Source organism: Hyperolius riggenbachi, chromosome 11 (genome assembly GCF_040937935.1).
Source record: "Hyperolius riggenbachi isolate aHypRig1 chromosome 11, aHypRig1.pri, whole genome shotgun sequence".
NCBI classification, from domain to species: domain Eukaryota; kingdom Metazoa; phylum Chordata; class Amphibia; order Anura; family Hyperoliidae; genus Hyperolius; species Hyperolius riggenbachi.
Window position 1 is genome coordinate 167,785,361 of NC_090656.1, and position 14,045 is coordinate 167,799,405.

A 14,045-nucleotide genomic window follows, 5' to 3' on the forward strand; every position below is an offset into this window, starting at 1 on the left:
CCTGACTGCATGGTGCGACATTAACAACCTGTTATTAAATACAAAGAAGACCAAAGAAATTATTCTGGACTTCACTTTAGGACCACCAAAAAGACCACTCACCTACCGCTAATGATCAATGCAGAGGCTGTGGAGAGAGTTTCCAGCTTCAAATTTTTGGGAGTCAACATCCGCGAGAACTTGTCCTGGGCTGACAATGCTTTAGCTCTAACTGGCAAAGCACAACAATGCCTCTACTTTCTGAGAAAACTAAGGAGCGCTAACCTCCCACAGAAGCTGCTGGTTAATTTCTACAGATGCACTATAGAAAGCGTTCTGACCAATTGCATGACGGCCTGGTACAACAGCTGCACGAAGGCTACTAGAGAAGCCCTGCAGCGAGTTGTTAAAACAGCAGAAGCCATTATTGGCACTGAACTACCATCACTGGAACTTTTGTATAATACTCGCAGCGTGAGAAGGGCCAAAAACATTATCAAGGACAACACTCACCCTGGAAATGCCTTGTTTGAGCTCCTTCCATCAGGTAAACGTTTTAGATCAATCCGCACACACACAAACAGACTGAAAGACAGCTTTTTCCCATCTGCCATAAACTTGATGAACTCTGAATCCTCTCTGAAATAATTAACACTGTGTACAAATTGTTTAAATATCTGTAATACCTGGCATATGTGTATAATTTCTTCTCTTCCTTGTTACTATCACTATGTTCCCTATATGCACCGTGGGGTTGTCATGAAAAGTAATTTTGTTGTGTTACACAATGACAATAAAGTGAATTGAATTGAATTGAATTGAATTGAGTCAGACTCTACTGCAGTCAAAGGACTCCTATGAGATAGAGTCCCTGACTGGATGGCAGAGAGGTCCCACAGAGAAACAGGGAGTCCCTGCAGTTACTGGACACCCCACCGGAGGAATGTCGCAGGTAGAAGGGTCGGCCAGGCCGGGTCGGCAACACACAAGCAGATAAAGTACAGAGACAGAAGGCTGATTCGGTAACCAGGGACAGGCGGGGTTGGCAACAGGAATCAGATATGCAAAGGTACCGAATCAGAGAGCAGGAGAAGAGTCAAGAGAGCAATAGGTCACAACAGTTAACAAGCAGAGGCCTAATCTAGAGTGTGAGGTCCGTGGTCTCAACACTCAGGAACTGATCTAAAGAATAACACAGCAATGACACAGTATCCCTAATCTTGGGTGTGAGGTCTGTGGTCTCAACACCCTGGAACTGGTCTAAAGTATAACACAGCAATGACACAGTATCACTAATCTTGGGTGTGAGGTCCGTGGTCTCAACACCCTGGAACTGGTCTAAAGTATAACACAAGCGTAATCTGGCTAAGTGTGAATTCCCAGGTCCTCCTGGTTCTAACACACTGTGGGATCTGACTGGTCTGAGTGCTCACACGTAAGTATTCACAACGGCAGACAACCAGCAACTGACAGGCAAGATGTATATATAGCAGAGTGCTCCTCAGCGCCGCCCAGTCCCATTCAACCAATCACCTACTGTGCTGGGATCAGCTGATTGTCCTGATCAACTGATCCCTCTCCTATTGGCATAAAGGGTCTGCCTGTTAGCGCGCGCACGTAGCTCTCCATCTGTGTGCACTACTAGGCTCAGACAAACCAGACGCATGCTGCTGCGGGGAAACCGCCGGTCTGCACGCGGAATCAGCCGCCCCGCTGTCAGACCGCGCGGCGGTGTCTCCGCAATCCATTATAGATAGATAGATAGATAGATTAGTAAAAATGTTAACCTAACATGTTTTAACCTCCTTGCCGGTTATCCCAAACTCAGTTCGGGGTAACCTGCGAAGGAGGATTTCTCAGGCCCCGCTGGGCCGATTTGCATAATTTTTTTTTGTTACAAGCAGCTAGCACTTTGCTAGCTGCTTGTAACTTCCGATCGCCGCCGCAATCCGCCGCGCCGAGTCGCTCCCCCCGCCCCAGACCCCTGCGCTGCCTGGCCAATCAGTGCCAGGCAGCGTTGAGGGGCGGATCGGGATTCCCTATGACGTCGGCGACGTCATCCCGCCCGGTCGCCATGGCGACCGGGGAAGCCCTGCAGGAAATCCCGTTCTGAACGGGATTTCCTGCTTACTCTGATCGCCGAAGGCGATCGGAGTGGGTGGGGGGATGCCGCCGCTCAGCGGCTATCATGTAGCGAGCCCTAGGCTCGCTACGTGATTTAAAAATTAAAAAAAAAAAAAACTCCTGCGCTGCCTCCTTGCCGGAGGAATTGAACCGGCAAGGAGGTTAAAGCAGAGTTAATATATATATGTGTGTGCATATACATTGTGTGTGTATGTACAGTATGTGTTTGCAGTATACAGTATCTGTATCATGTATCCTGTGTGTGTGTGTGTGTCTGCAGACTGCAGAGTGTGGTATGTGAGTATCCATTGTATGTGTGTATATACAGTATTATGTGCATGTGTGTGACTGATGTAGGTGTGGGAAGCGTGTTCTTCAGCATCTGTGCCTTGGGGTGTAAATGACTTTGTTCCGGCCCAGATGTCAAGTATCATGTATAAATGTTAACACATCAAGTTAATCGTTCAGTTGTTTTATTTATGTATTTCATCCCTGCAAAGCACAAGGAATTATGAAGGGCAGCATCAGGAATCAGAAGCTTTTACTTCTCAAGGACAGCCTTCTGCTTTCCATGCAATCCAAACTGAACAGATCTGCTCTGCAGAGAGACATGGTGAAACACCAGTGGAACCAGTAATTACGCCACCAGCTGACTTCATTCCAGAGGATCCTGGATCAGCTCCAGGTTTTGCCTATCTTAAATAACTGTGTGTGTGTATGTATTTTTTTACCAAGACAGAACAAAGCAGCTTTAACTGGCCAACTTTTTACTGGAAGACATTTTATTAATCATATTTCTTCTTGATCATAATAAATATGCCTAGATAAAGCAGTTTTAAAGTACACACACTATGCCATCCAAAATTATAATTTATTATCATTTTGGGTGAAAATCTAGTACTGAGTCTCCCAAAGTCAGAAGCCTCCCTTCCGGCAATCTGCAGTGTCACATCCCAATTGGTTAGGTGCTACATATTGTAGCTTCGACTATGTACTATAGCATAAAATCTCCTGCTCCTTCTACCCCTCCCCTATTCATGGAGCGTAATGGACTGAATGGCAAAGAGATAAGCAATCCATGTGAAAAGTATTTGTGAAAAACATGTCAACTGAGGTAATTAGGGAAGACCATTTTGGGTGACATTCATCTCTTGTACTTACAGTACACAGTTTGATTGATTTTTTAATACTTAAACATGCACCTGTTTTTACTTTCAGATGTGCGAATGGATTTTAAAGGAACCCGAGGTGAGAGACATATGTATTTCCTTTTAAACAATACCAGTTGCCTGGCAGTCTTGCTGGTCGTTCTGGTCTGGAGAGTCTGAATCACACACCTGAAACAAGCATGCAGCTAATCTTGTCAGGTTTTTGAAACAGCTGATTTGCATTAAGGGTATATGGCTAATAGTATTAGAAGCAGTGAATCAGCAAGACAGCCAGGCAATGTGCATTGTTTAAAAGGAACTTGTAACGAGCGCAGCCGCGGCGGACTGCATCGCCACCGCGGCTGCCTCTGGGCCCCTGCCCGTCCCTCCGGCGTCTAGGACGCCGGGGACGGGACTTTCTTTCCCCTGCAAGGTCGCTGTCTCGCGCGGGCGCGCGCATAGACAGGACCTTTATGCAAGGAGGAGGCTCGTCAGCTGACATCAGAGGAGACTCACGGCGCCCCGGATTGGCTGGCAGCAGGGGGCGTGCCAGTGAGGTCTCCTCTGCTTCTTAATCCTTCGGGCTTCAGTCTAACGTGGTCTGCTGTCGTGAATACATAGCTTGTTAGCGCTCAGACCTTAGACTAGATCCCAGGTGTTGATGCCAAGGACTTCACACCTAGACTAGGATATTGCTTGTTTGTATTGATTTCCTGTGTATGACTCTTAGCTATAATCCTGACTCTGATCCTGCTTTCTGATTCTGTGCTTCTGCCTATCTGTCTCATAGTTGCTGAACCTCTGCCTGATTTCCGATTACACTTCTGCCTCACGATTCTGTATTGATACTGTCCTCTCGGTTGCCGATCCTTGCCTGTCTGACCATTCTACTCACCAGTGGGCCCTCGCCACTGGTGAGGTGTTAGCTTCACCAGCCCTCTGGTGAAGTTATTCTCCTAGACTGCAGTACAGTCTGAATCACCTGCTCCACAGGTGACCGTTAGAGCTGTACTGTTTGTATTTCCTAGACTGCAGTACAGTCTGAATCACCTGCTCCACAGGAGACCGTTAGAGCCGTACTGTTTGTATTTCCTAGACTGCAGTACAGTCTGAATCACCTGCTCCACAGGTGATCATTAGTGCCATACTGTTTGGGTCTCCTGCTCCTAGCCTGCAGTACTGTCTGAATCACCCGCTCCTCTGGAGATTCTATCTCTTCTGTTGCTATATCTCCAGCTTGCTGAGGCTTGAACTCTACTACGATCGGTGTACCGATAGTACCTCACCAGCCCCTCTGGTGAGGTCTCGTCAGACTATTAGTTACTGATCTCTATTATAGTTGGTAACTGATAGCACCTTGCCAGCTTCACTGGGAAGGTCTAGACAAGTTATTCAGTTACCGTATCTGATAGTACGTAGCCATTCCCTCTGTAAGGTTTGGTCGTACTTATCAGTACGCTCGCAGCTAGTGCCCACAAGCATCTTTGAAAGGGCCTAGCCTTGAAGTTGGCTAGCGCCAGCCAACTCTTCTGAAGGGGCCTAGCCTGATTGGTTCTGAGGCTCGTCAGCTCCACTGACGAGCACTCGTAATATATTTGTCAGTAGTTCCTAGCAAGCCCCCCTGGTAAGGACTACTTAGCCTATTCTTTGTATTCCTTCTGGGAAGGCCTGTTTTTAGCTTTACAGTAGGTGTGTTGATAGTGCCTTACCAGCCCCACTGGTAAGGCCTTGCTACTATCAAAGTTACGGTTGCACCAAGCACTACACTCATCCTTGAAGCTATACTGGTATTATTGGTGATTCTGCAGATCACACATAATCAGGTATAGAGTCTGCGTTATTTGGTGATTCTGCAGATCACCCAAATAACCAGACGTCTGAGTTGCGGCACCCAACCGTTACAGAAATACTGTAAATATGTCAACCCCCAAATGTCTCTCTCCTTGGGTTTCCTTTAATATAAACAAAGCAGAATCTACACAAAGACACACTTATACCACTTGAAGATATTTTTATTTTTGGTTATTATAATACAGAGTCCAGAGGATAATCTTTTTTTCTTCTGAAATGATGTACACTTTTCATTTAGAACCCATTCAAATACCTCGCAACAATATTGAAGAGATCTGAGGTTCTAAAAAGTCCACCTAAATAGCCTTCTTTGTTAGGAAAAACAGTAAAGTTCAAGAAAATGTTTTTGATACAAAGTAGCTGTGGGCAGAAAAAAACAAAAATGTTATCTTGTATCCATCAGAAAGGAGCCCATGTAAATTATAGTTAAAATAAAATACACAACATTCAGTGTGAGCCCTGCACAGAAATTAAATTACTGTACTCAAAAATAATAATACTGATCACTTTCTGACAGTCCACATGTTAAACAGTATATACAATTATTACAACCCATTTCTGACAGTTTGGCTATGGGTATTCTATCCCCAACCTGACACCCACTATTCCGTACCCTGGTAATGAGGCTACTAGACATGCTTCCACATGGGCTGTTGGACCTACTGTTGAGGAACAATCAGCAGGAGAGGCAAATGGATTTACAGGGAGTGGTGATAGGGATCACAGAACACCATGCACTGAAGGTGGCTATGAAAGCTTTTAAGTCAGTGATTTGTTGGCCAAAACTGCAATATTTACTGGTAGTGTAGCGATAAGGGCCGGACTTGTACTTTTCTCTGCCCAAGGCTCACCATCACCATGCGCCCCCCTTCCCCCCGACCGACAATATTTTTTCCAACACTCCCTTGCCAACACTTTTTAACTTTCAAATAAACTGCAAACTTTTGCTTAACCCAGTTAAGGGTTGAGCGATCTGATTGGGACCTCTGTTCTGCATGCTTTGAGACAGAACTCAAATTTTAACTGATGTGCACCGTGGCAGGAGGGGTTAACTCACCCTTGTAGCCACCTCTGTGCATCACCTACCATGCTGAATTTAAGCTTTCCAGCTATTGCTTCATTCACAGCCAGAAGGAGGAAGTAGATTGAGAGCAGACATGGAACGCAGAGGGCAGTACACAGAGGCAGTGACAAGGGGGATTCACCGACCTGCTGCAATGTGCATCAGGTTTAATTTGATTTATGTACAGAAGCATTCAGAACAAAGGTCCCAATCGGAGCCTATTCATCCCTACTCCCAACAAGACAGCACCTCCTTCAGTTAGTGTGATTTTAAAGTAAACCTGAGAGGGAAGAACAAGTTCTATTTTACTTACCTGGGGTTTCTTTCAGCACCCCATAGATTTACAGGTCTCTTGGTTCCCGCAAGGTCCATTTAATTGTGTCGCTATCCCCCTCTGCGGGCTACTGAGTATGCACAGCCCTGGCCATGCACTTTCTTGATCATGCTCCCATGGCTGGGAGCATTCTACTCATGCACAGAATGCTTCCAGTCAAGGGAGCACAATTGAGGAGGTGCACGGCCTGGCCTGCGCATGCGCAATACCATATCATATAGGAAAAAGAGAACAGAAAATGTCTGGCACTGTAGCTTTAATGCGTGACAGCAGGTGTACAAAAATAATGCATACAACGCATACAAGGACAATGTCCGTGGAAGTGATGGTACTTATCGTGCTCTTGCTGAAGGTGGGGAGGCAACTGTGGGCGCCAGTGGGTGCACGGCCTTACAGCCGTTTCGCAATGGGGTAAGCCTTGCTTCTTCGGAGGCTTCTTGTGCACAAATGTGCTGGAGGGAAGCGGCCATTATATCGCCTACTTCCGTATAGGTCCCGCCTCCCTGTGAGAAATGACAAGGGATAATACCATTGGCTGGTAAGAGCGCGTCATCATGAGCGGCGCACATGCGTCACACCGTATGGGGGCGCAAGCGCGTCACTGCGTACAGATGAAGCGTACCTATGGTGTTTAAGCGTGTTGTCCTGGCAACCTGGACCGCCCCAGCCCGCAGGGACGCACGGCAGCTGACGCCATCGGCCAATGAGCGGAAGGAGGGGCGGGTGCGAAAACGCACGACAGCGCTGCCTAGCAACAAGCAATAGACAAACATTTATACCATCCACAACAGGGACAGGATGTATTATCCATGTCCCTAAGCTATCTTAGCTAAAAAACTCGTGGAAAGAACCTTACAGCACTTATGTATGCCACAAGCTATATGCAGCTATGGATAGTCCCATGCCAAAAATGGGTAGGAGGGGAGGGAAAAGGGAAAGGAGAAGTGAAGGAAGTGTAGGTGAAGATGAGTGAGGATAAGGGCAGTGAGGTGAGGCACAAGTCCTAGATACCGAGCCCCTAAAAGAGAGAGAGAGGTGGGATAAATCACAGGACGGAAAAACCACTTCATTACAGGTAGAAACCTGAAATAAATGCACAAACACCTATTAGCCACATAGACCGACTATAAATAGAGATTATAACTATTCCAATTTTAGAAATTTAAAAACCTTTGTAGAAAAAGTCAGATTCAAAGATTAAATTTCAAATATAGAAGAGCGGTCAACATGTGACGAATATGAGAAGAGAGGGAAAGGAGAAGGCATGTATCAGAGGATAAAGAGAAGAACCATCATGCAAAAAGGAAACCTCAAGGGTCAAGAAAACAGGCTAAATCCAAGTGGTCGTTAAGACCAAGAGGGCCCATAGCATCCGTCCTAAGAATCCACTTCGATTCAAGCTTAAGGAGCAAATTTTTTCCTGTTGCCACCCCTGCGTGGAAGGATACAATGATCCACGCAGGCAAAGGACAAAAGGCTAGGATCAGAGCCGTGGGCAACAGTCATGTGCTCCACCACCCTGGGGCAGCCCTTCCCCTTAGGTAGCAGGCGGACATGCTCCAAAATTCTGTCTTTCACCATTCTTGTGGTCATACCAACATAAAACCGTTGGCATGGGCACCATAGGGCATAGACCACATAGTTCGTTCTACAAGTGGCAAAGAAAGGAACCTTGAACTGGATTGGACCCAATTGATAGGACTTGCCTGTCCTCATGTGTCGGCATGCCTTGCATGCCCCACATCGGTGGTTACCTGCAGTGGCTACTTGGTCAAGCCATGTGTGGCGTGGATTCTCACGAAAGTCGCTATGGACTAAAAGATCGCCAATAGTAGGTGCTCTTTTAAAGGCCACCAAAGGTTTAGAAGGTAGACAACCCTTAAGAATAGGGTCCTGGAGCAAGATAGGCCAGTTTTTAGTGACCACCCTTTTGATTTCTCTCTCCATTAGAGAAAAATCAAAGGTAAAGACCCCTGAACCTTTATTCAGAGGACTAGAAGTGGGTGCTTTCCTCTTGATGAGGTCATATCTATCTTTTTTCAAAGCCTCTTTGATAGCAAGTTCGGGATTGTCTGCATCATAACCTCTTGAGAGCAAACGTGATTTCAACTCCATGGCCTGTTCCATGAAGTCCTCCAAACTGGCATTATTCCTGCGTAACCGCAGGAATTGGCCATATGGGAGAGACCTCGTAACATGGCGAGGGTGGTAGCTATCGGAGTGCAAAATGGTATTCGAGGCTGTCGACTTCCGATAGCCCTTAGTTACAACAGTGCCTCCCTTGATCATTAATTCAAGATCTAAAAAACACACTTTATCTGGTGAGTATTCCATCGTGAACTGCATGTTCACGTCATTGGTATTCAGATAATCCAAAAAGTTGGACAAAGATGCAGCATCACCCGACCAAAAGGCCAAGACATCATCCACATACCTGGACCACATCCTCAGATACAATCTGAAAGGATTGTCCACGGCGTGGATAAATCTCTCCTCCCGGGCCCCGAGAAAGAGGTTAGCGTAAGTACAAGCGACTGGGGTCCCCATCGCGGTGCCGGAGACCTGCTGGTACCAAGCGCCCACAGTTGCCTCCCCACCTTCAGCAAGAGCACGATAAGTACCATCACTTCCACGGACATTGTCCTTGTATGCGTTGTATGCATTATTTTTGTACACCTGCTGTCACGCATTAAAGCTACAGTGCCAGACATTTTCTGTTCTCTTTTTCCTATATGATATGGTCACAATGTTTGAATTCCTTTTGTCGTGAGCACGTAGCTTCTGCTGAAGTTTTCTACACTGCCTTTTAGCGAGATCTTTCCATCTGCAATTTACACTGAGTGCCTACCTACCCTCTCCATAGTCTGCATGCGCAATACCCCATGACTGGTCTATCGGGCAAGCTTTTGGAGGGAGAGTGGCACGATGTAACCAGGAGGAAACCAATAGACCTGTACAGCTATGAGGGGCTGGAAGAAGCCCAGGTAAGTAAAATAGAATTTTTTTTCCCTGCCTCAGGTACACTTTAGAACAAACCGGAGATAAAGTAAGTATAAGGATTTATACTTACCTGGGGCTTCCTCCAGCCCCCAGTAGTCCATCTGCTTGATTGGCATCCTCCTGATACCTTCCGTTCTACTGCAGTAGAGTCTGTGATCAAGCCCAGTCGAAGTCCAGTGGCTGGGAGTGTCCTGTGCAAGCACAGTTACAGTCTTCGCATGTGCAGAATGCTTCTGGCTATGATACCACGATTGGTGATGATTAGGACCCCACATACACAGGCAGAGTTAGGCTGGATCCACACTATAATCGCTTTTCGGAGAGCTTGTGATTGCTGAGCACTTTCTCGGTGCTTTTTAAAAATCTCTCCCATACACTGCGTACCTTGCGATTTTTACTGCGATTTTAATGAAAGAGAATGGGAGCGATTTTTGAAAAGCACTCAGAAAGCGCTAAGCAATCACAAGCGCTCAGAAAAGCACTTATAGTGTGGATCCAGCCTTAGAGCATTTCGGGGGCCATAGTGTAATAACAGAGAGGACCCCACCAAAGGATGGGGACTGGTAAGAAGAACACATATAGTTGCCTTTAAAAATGACATTTGTTTTCTAATGGGAGTGGGGGGACATTGTGAACATCAGACGCAGTACAGTAATTTTAAAGTGTTATAAATTTACTTACAGGCAGCCTGCAGCCTTTCCTCTGTCCTACCATCTGGCAATTATATAATCCACCACGCACCCTGGATGCTGGTGATCTGTAAACAGAAAAACTTTTATTTTTCTTCCTGGGGGAAAGGGGGGTCTCGATATGCTTGGCGCCTGCGGGATTCTGATTTCTCCATCAGCCCCAGTGGCACCGCGAGACCTCTCCATCCACACTCCTGGCTGGCTGAAGTCACATGACTGTTGAGCGAGGCGGCCCGCTGTCTTAGAAGCTGCTGACTACTCTCTCTCGCTCCATCCTCAGTGCACCCTACAGCTTCGCTCACAGTAAGCGGCAACCGCACAGCCGCCCCCGCTCGCTGCTCACGCGGGCGCAGACAGTCACAGAGCAAAGCGAGATGGGCGGCTGTGGACTTAGGGCGCAGGTCACACAGTTATGTTGGGTGACACAGGTGCAATTAATCTGTCACCCGCCCCTCGGATTAGGATAGATTCTGGCGCCCTAGTCCCGTGCCTTGGGTGCCTGCCCCTAAATCCAGCTCTGGTAGCGATTTGAATTCTCTAATATCTGCAAGTATACATAGTTTTAGTTCATGAGAACTGTAGTCAAAGCTGTGTTACCTCTACCCATAATCCTTTCATATAAGTCCGCATTAGATGTCAGCATCTGGTTGCTGGCACTTTGGACACAAAGTAAACAGATTTCAACAAACAATGACACATTTTCTACAAACAATGACACATTACATATGCTTGATGTATTATAAAGAAATGACGAGCTTGTTGTTTGCTGTTGGTCTTAAATACATGGCTCGAAATTATTATTTTTTTGGAGGGACAGTGCGTCTTTTGAAATAAAATCCCTCTGTCCCTCTCTCTTCCTTAATTGTAAAAACAAAAGGAAATTGAAAGCCCACAATAGTGCAGTATGTTAAAGTCACATTACATAGAATAAAATCAATGTGAATGAATACTCAAAAATAAGGGTTACCACTAAGGCAGCCACTGAATAGGCAGGTGGGGAGATTAAAACCGACCCTACTCGGTTCCAAAAATCCACCAAGAGTGGACAAACTTATAGGTAACAGAACAAAACAGAGGTGCCAGGAAGAATAATATACACTAAAAACAGTTTTAAAATGGGAGGTAGTGGTGGACTTACCTCCTCATTGAAGACACGAATTGTCTAATTCAGACAAAAATGTTATTATATACTTCACAAAGTAATACAACGCGTTTCGCCCCCAGATGCCCACCCCCTCCCCAGGTGAAATGAGTACAGCGGTATTGATGTACCCCTTACCCATTTCCACAAAGAGATAAATAAATAAAAACACTTTTTAAAGGGGACTCCCATATGCCACTATGAACCCCCCACAGGGTGTCGATGCTCCCACCTCCTCCTGGGCACTGGAGGTGGGGAAGAGTCCCTTGTCCAATTATTGGACAAGGGCTCTGGGGTAGAAGGGGAGGCTTGGCTGCCCCTCTCTTCCAGAGGCCCCCCCCCCATACCATGGACCATGTGGTGCTGGTACAGTTCAGGCTGCAGAGCCCCATGCAGTCTAGCCTCCACAATCTGGTTACCCCAGAGCTATTGGTAACAAGGGTTTAAAGAGGCTTGGAAGGAGGAATTCCATATAATTTTTTTTATATTAACTATGTAATTGCCAAATTGCAGCTAAATTTGACAAGGATCCATAAACAGCAATATTGCGGTTGTACAGTGATCCCAGTGTTGCCAGTTCCACCTGGTTTGCAGGTGGTCATTACTCACTGCTCTTTCTTTTGACATATGGAAATTTACACCACGAACAAGCTGTTACAATATCTGTCATTTACCTCATTTTTTCCCTACTGTAACTTTAAAATCTATTTTCTCAAAAACTATCAAGTTCTTTTTGGAAAATATTTTTTGTCTTGTTCCCACCTCTTTTCCATAACACATCCTGCAAATTTGATTTGAAATATGGGGGCTTTGCTATTAACCCCTAAAGTAGGAGCCATTGACAAAGTTAAGTGCAAATTTTCAGGAAGGTGAATGGGCGGATGATAATTCATGAAACATTTGTGGTAAATGGAAACAGCGAACGATCATTATTCCCTGGAACTGACCGATAGCGAACATGTTTGTCCATCCCTAATAATGGCCCATGATCTATGTGTTAAAGTTAGAGATTTCCTATAACAATGATATTCTGTAGATTAAAGGGGACCTGAACTTTTGCACAGGACAGAAGGAAAACAGAGAGAAATGCACCCTGTATATATTTAGAGAGTTTAGCCTGTTTAATTCCTTCTCATTTGTGTCTAATCACAAGTTGTAATTTGATCTCTTCCTTGTATCGCATGACTGCCGCGACAGAGATGGCAGATAAGTTCATTTGAAAGCACAGGTGGTTAAAGAGGAGCTGTCAGCTATTCTATCTCATTAAAAAACACATATATAAGTAGATAAATGCTTGTTCTCCTTACATAACATCTGTAATGCACTGTTTTGATTTTAGTGCTTTTTCTACAGTAAAAAAAAGAGAAAATCCTTCTTAGCATTTCCCATTTTAACTGTGGCTATTTTTAAGCCAATCCTGATGTCATTTGCTCCCTTACTCTCCTCTGCCTGATTGAGTATGCATTGCCTGCCCTCCACTAAAGAAAGTCCATTGTCTCAGCATGAGAAATATTGGCCAATCAAAAAAGTAACAGAAGTATGGGAAGGGAAAACAGGTGGGAAAGAAGCTTCAGCCAATCAGGCTGCATTAGTTAAGTCTGAGCAGAAAGTAGAGAAGCAAAAAAGGACAACCCAGCATGCCCTGCAACTTCCTTTGTTCGTACCAAATTTTGTGTGTACCAAATAAGAGTCAGATAAACAGGGGAATTATCATTTATGAGCAAGAAAAGTAATAGTGATTTTAACTTTTGGATTGTCTGGTTATCATCATGATTACTTGTTTACCAGATTTTTGATTTGATGCCCGACAGTTACACTTTAACAATATGTCTGCTTCCATGAATCAGGAAGTAGAAACTGCGCAGATTTATTTTAGGATTTAGGATCAACTGTAACAAATAAATGTTTGTTTGTTTGTTTGTTTTGTTTAACCTTCCTGGCGGTAACCCCGAACGTAGTTCGGGGTAAGCCGCGCAGGAGGTTTTCTCAGGCCCTGCTGGGCCGATTTGAATAATTTTTTTTTTGCTGAACGCAGCTAGCACTTTGCTAGCTGCGTCAGCACTTAGATCGCTGCCGCCCCGCGCTCGATCGCCGCTATCCGCGTCGCAAGACAGCCCCCCCCCCTAGACCCCTGCGCTGCCTGGCCTATCAGCGCCAGGCAGCGGCAAGGGGTGGATCGGGACTCCCTTAGACGTCATGACGTCGGTGACCTCATCCCGCCCCGTCGCCATGGCGACCACGGAAACCCTCCAGGAAATCCCGTTCTTTGAACAGGATTTCCTGATCGCCTATCGCCGGAGGCGATCGGCGGGGCTGGGGGGATGCCGCTGAGCAGCGGCTATCATGTAGCGAGCCCTCGGCTCGCTACATGATATTAAAAAAAAAATCAAAAAGGATGAAAAAAATCAAAATTAAAAAAAAAATCAAACAAACGGCTGCGCTGCCCCCTGGCGGTTTTTAATATACCGCCAGGAGGGTTAAAGGTTATTATGCTGTTGTGTATCTTTTAGAGTAGAGAGTAAGTTCTGCGTTCAGTTCTGCTTTAATTGGTCGTAATAATGCTTGTTAAGAGATAATAACAACAGAATAAGGGGAGGTATTTATACCTAACCCTAACCCTAGTTTCAGGATAATGACTCCATATATTGAATATTTCCACAATCTTCTTTTTAAGCAATTCATATGAATATTACTTTTAATCTCCATAGGGAGCCAC

General features: G+C 45.5%; 1 protein-coding gene across 7 annotated transcripts in view; it reads right to left on the minus strand.

Moving 5' to 3' along the window:
- Nucleotides 1-5,403: 5,403 nt before the first annotated feature.
- ZNF423 (zinc finger protein 423) overlaps nt 5,404-14,045 on the minus strand; it is a 464,204-nt gene continuing 455,562 nt past the window's right edge. For 6 of the 7 annotated variants that reach the window (XM_068261031.1, XM_068261037.1, XM_068261036.1 and 3 more), the window contains 2 exons: nt 10,181-10,256; nt 5,404-5,462 (listed from right to left, as the gene is read on the minus strand). In XM_068261031.1, coding sequence (XP_068117132.1) covers nt 10,221-10,256 — 36 coding nt within the window. In that variant the 3' untranslated portion in view covers nt 5,404-5,462; nt 10,181-10,220. Of the gene's footprint in view, nt 5,463-10,180; nt 10,257-14,045 lie in introns of those variants that run through there. The other variant, XM_068261033.1, reaches the window with a different exon arrangement.